General features: G+C 39.3%; 1 protein-coding gene across 1 annotated transcript; it reads right to left on the reverse strand.

Annotated features, from left to right (window-relative positions):
- Positions 1 to 539: 539 nt before the first annotated feature.
- mxtx1 (mix-type homeobox gene 1) lies at positions 540 to 2305 on the reverse strand. The gene is made up of 3 exons (XM_043254663.1): positions 2287 to 2305; positions 1889 to 2073; positions 540 to 1277 (listed from the first exon to the last, which is right to left on the reverse strand). The coding sequence occupies exons 1-3, from the start codon at positions 2303 to 2305 to the stop codon at positions 540 to 542; spliced, it is 942 nt and encodes a 313-aa protein (XP_043110598.1).
- Between the last annotated feature and the right edge of the window lie 632 nt (positions 2306 to 2937).

Here is a 2937-nt window from a genome sequence, read left to right on the forward strand (position 1 = left end):
GCGTTTTAATCAAATAAATAAACATAAATTAAGACATCTTACCAAATTCAATCTTTTGAATTGTAGTGTATACATTTGATTCAGAACAGAAAAGCAGTAGTATCAAGCAGAAATATTTCACCTCATGCATTAAAAAAAAATGTTGTGCAACATTACTCAGTATAGCTTGATGATTTCCAGTGTTTTCGCTGAATGCACTGAAGTTATTTAAAGGAAGAAAAAAAAATGATAGCAGCATATGCAGAACAATCACATACAAATCTGACATTTCAAAGAACATATAGGGAAACACATCTTTATTTAAATGCAAGTGCAGCAATTAAACAAAGTCAATAAAGATGTATGTAGCTGCATAATCAGATTTTTACAATAATCATTAAATAAATATCAAAATGGCCAAAAAAAACATTTAATTAAAACATCTGAAATCTTTTGTTGTTACTTTCAGATCAGATAAATAATACATTATTGTTCATCCATATCTTTAGTAAATAAATACATCAAATAAATAGTCATAAATAGATTGCACGCAGCACAATTCAGCCATACACGTGCTTGTCCTCAGAAGATTGGCTGTTTAGTCCTTCACCCTGCCACCAGTCTCCTTGCAGCTCTCCCAGGATCTCCTGTAGGGACAGGGCCGGCAGCTCAGGCAGAGGCCCGTGGTGAATCCTGCTTTCCTCCATCCTCTGAACGTCTGGGTTATCTGCGGCTGGAGGAGTTCTCTCCAAACCACCCTCCCAGCAGCCCGAGTCTGGGGTAACAGGGGTCAGCGGCTGAAGGCTGTTGCGTTTTTCAGACGGAGAGTAAAAAAAGCCTTGGATGGAGGTGGGATTGCAGCCATAGGCGTCAAGATGATATGAATTCCACGTGGAGCTCATAGGTGACCTCCTGTCATGCCTGTTAGCCCAGTTTGAAGGTATCTGATGCTCTGGGCTCAGCAAAGGAGGGCTGCAGTGAGAGTTCACGGCTCTGGCCTGATGGTGTCCGTATGAAGGGGTGCAGTAGCCGGAATCGTCGCCGACTGACAAGGAAGATGGAGTGTCACATCCATAAAGTCCATCCCTTTCCATTTCTTCCTTAATGTGATTGGGATACGCTGGTGGTGGAGTGCACAAAGGCCCGACACCTGCACCAGACTCGCTGTTGTTGCTATTAGAAGAGTGTAGCTGAAGCGGCGAATTCTGCATTGCACTATACGGTGATTCGGACTGCCACAGCGGCTTCTTTCCACCCTTGCATTTCAACGTGCGAGCCCTCCTATTCTGAAACCATACCTGCGAACGGAGACATCGAGATAGAGAGGGTCAGACTCATAAGAATACAGTTGATAGATTAGACTCAACCATCTTTCGCATACAGATAAGAGCTTCCCTGTCTAAAGATTCGGGTTAATCATTGTGAGATGACATGCAGCTATGGTGGCATAGTCAGGATTGTTATCTACGCCTGGTATGTCTATTGTTTACAGGTTGTATGGTTTCTAAACTAAACAGCAGATAAACACAAGAACTTACGTCATCTCAGATATTGATTTTTGGTATCAGCGACAGCAAACTGTATGTTTTCATATAAGGCCTTATTAGCATATCACTTAAGCCGGTTTTATGTTTATCCGCTCATTTTGCAAATGCATAAGAGATACAAGACGAGAAAAGGGGAATGTTTCCTTATGTACGTAGTTTCAAAAGATAATAAATGTCTCAAACTTGTATTCATATATATTTTTTTCTCTGTGGAACACAAAAGAGAACATTTAAAAAATGTATATTATAAGTTAACAGCGTACGGTGTTGCTTTAGACCCCGCTGGCTCTCATTATATGGATGAAAATGAAAAAAAACGTTATAACCCTTTTAAATTGTAGTAAATTGAGTGCGTAACCCACCTGTATGCGAGACTCCGGTAGGCCTGTAGTTTGGGAGAGACTCTCTCTGAGGCTGATTCCTGGATAAGGGTCTGTCTCAAATGTGGCACGGAGAAGCTCAACATGTTCCTTTGAGAAGCTTGTTCTCTTCCTGCGACTTGCGCTTCTTGCTACAGCACCGCTTCCAGATGTTTTAGCAGATGCGTCTGAAAAAGATCAAAATGAGTGTCATCATTCATTCAGTGCAAAATAAACTAAAAGTGTAATATATTAGTAACACGCTGTCAATTCAATGACTGAATACTTTTTACAATAATACAAAAAACTAACAGTCTGAGACGCAGAAGCTTGGAAAAACTAGCTTTTTCTTAAGAGATCTTGCATATGCGTCAAAGCTTTTAGCATTCAGTAACGCTTACCGATACTGTCTTTCCACATGTTGTGTCTTTAATGCCAAATTTTAGAGGCCAAAGGGGTTACAGGGTTCTCAGGCTGCCAGTGAAGGTCTGTTGTGTTTGATGCTCCTCGGGGATATGATTTCTGACCGCCTTCAGCACTGTTTTATACCTGTGTCCCTATCCCATGACCCCCCTTTCACCCCCACTTCCCCCAGTCAGAAGTGCTTATTATGTGAAACGGGAATGATGTGAGGGACACTCTTTGAAGGCCAGCCCAAAATATGAAGCGTTCAAACACATCTTTGTGAGAAAAAAGTTGTATTTTTGTCTTTGTCTAAGCACTAGCATTAAAAAGCGTTCTTTTCAAATATCTTTTCAAAATCTTGAGAGACAAATTAGCTGTATTGGTTATTAACATGCTATTTATGTATGCAAAAAAAAATATCCAGAGTATAACCACAAATAATTTCAGCTTACGTTACATTAAAAACACAATTCAAGTTGAATTTCATATTACTTGCCTGTGGTTTTACTCATCGTTTCATATCACATCGTCATATCACATTTTACATATCATATTTCTTTTATTGTTTGGTTGGTTATGCCTTGCATTTACCATTTTAAACATAATATGAATAATAAATGAATTACAAACTTTTATATTTTTATAAA

Source organism: Puntigrus tetrazona, chromosome 13 (assembly GCF_018831695.1).
Source record: "Puntigrus tetrazona isolate hp1 chromosome 13, ASM1883169v1, whole genome shotgun sequence".
In the NCBI taxonomy this organism is placed as follows: Eukaryota; Metazoa; Chordata; class Actinopteri; order Cypriniformes; family Cyprinidae; genus Puntigrus; species Puntigrus tetrazona.

Bases quoted from the DNA above. Each gene is read 5' to 3' on its own strand.
- mxtx1 (XM_043254663.1), bottom strand. The intron at 1,278-1,888 runs GTGGGTTACGCA...CTCCGTTCGCAG, and splicing joins TACCGGAGTCTCGCATACAG to GTATGGTTTCAGAATAGGAG.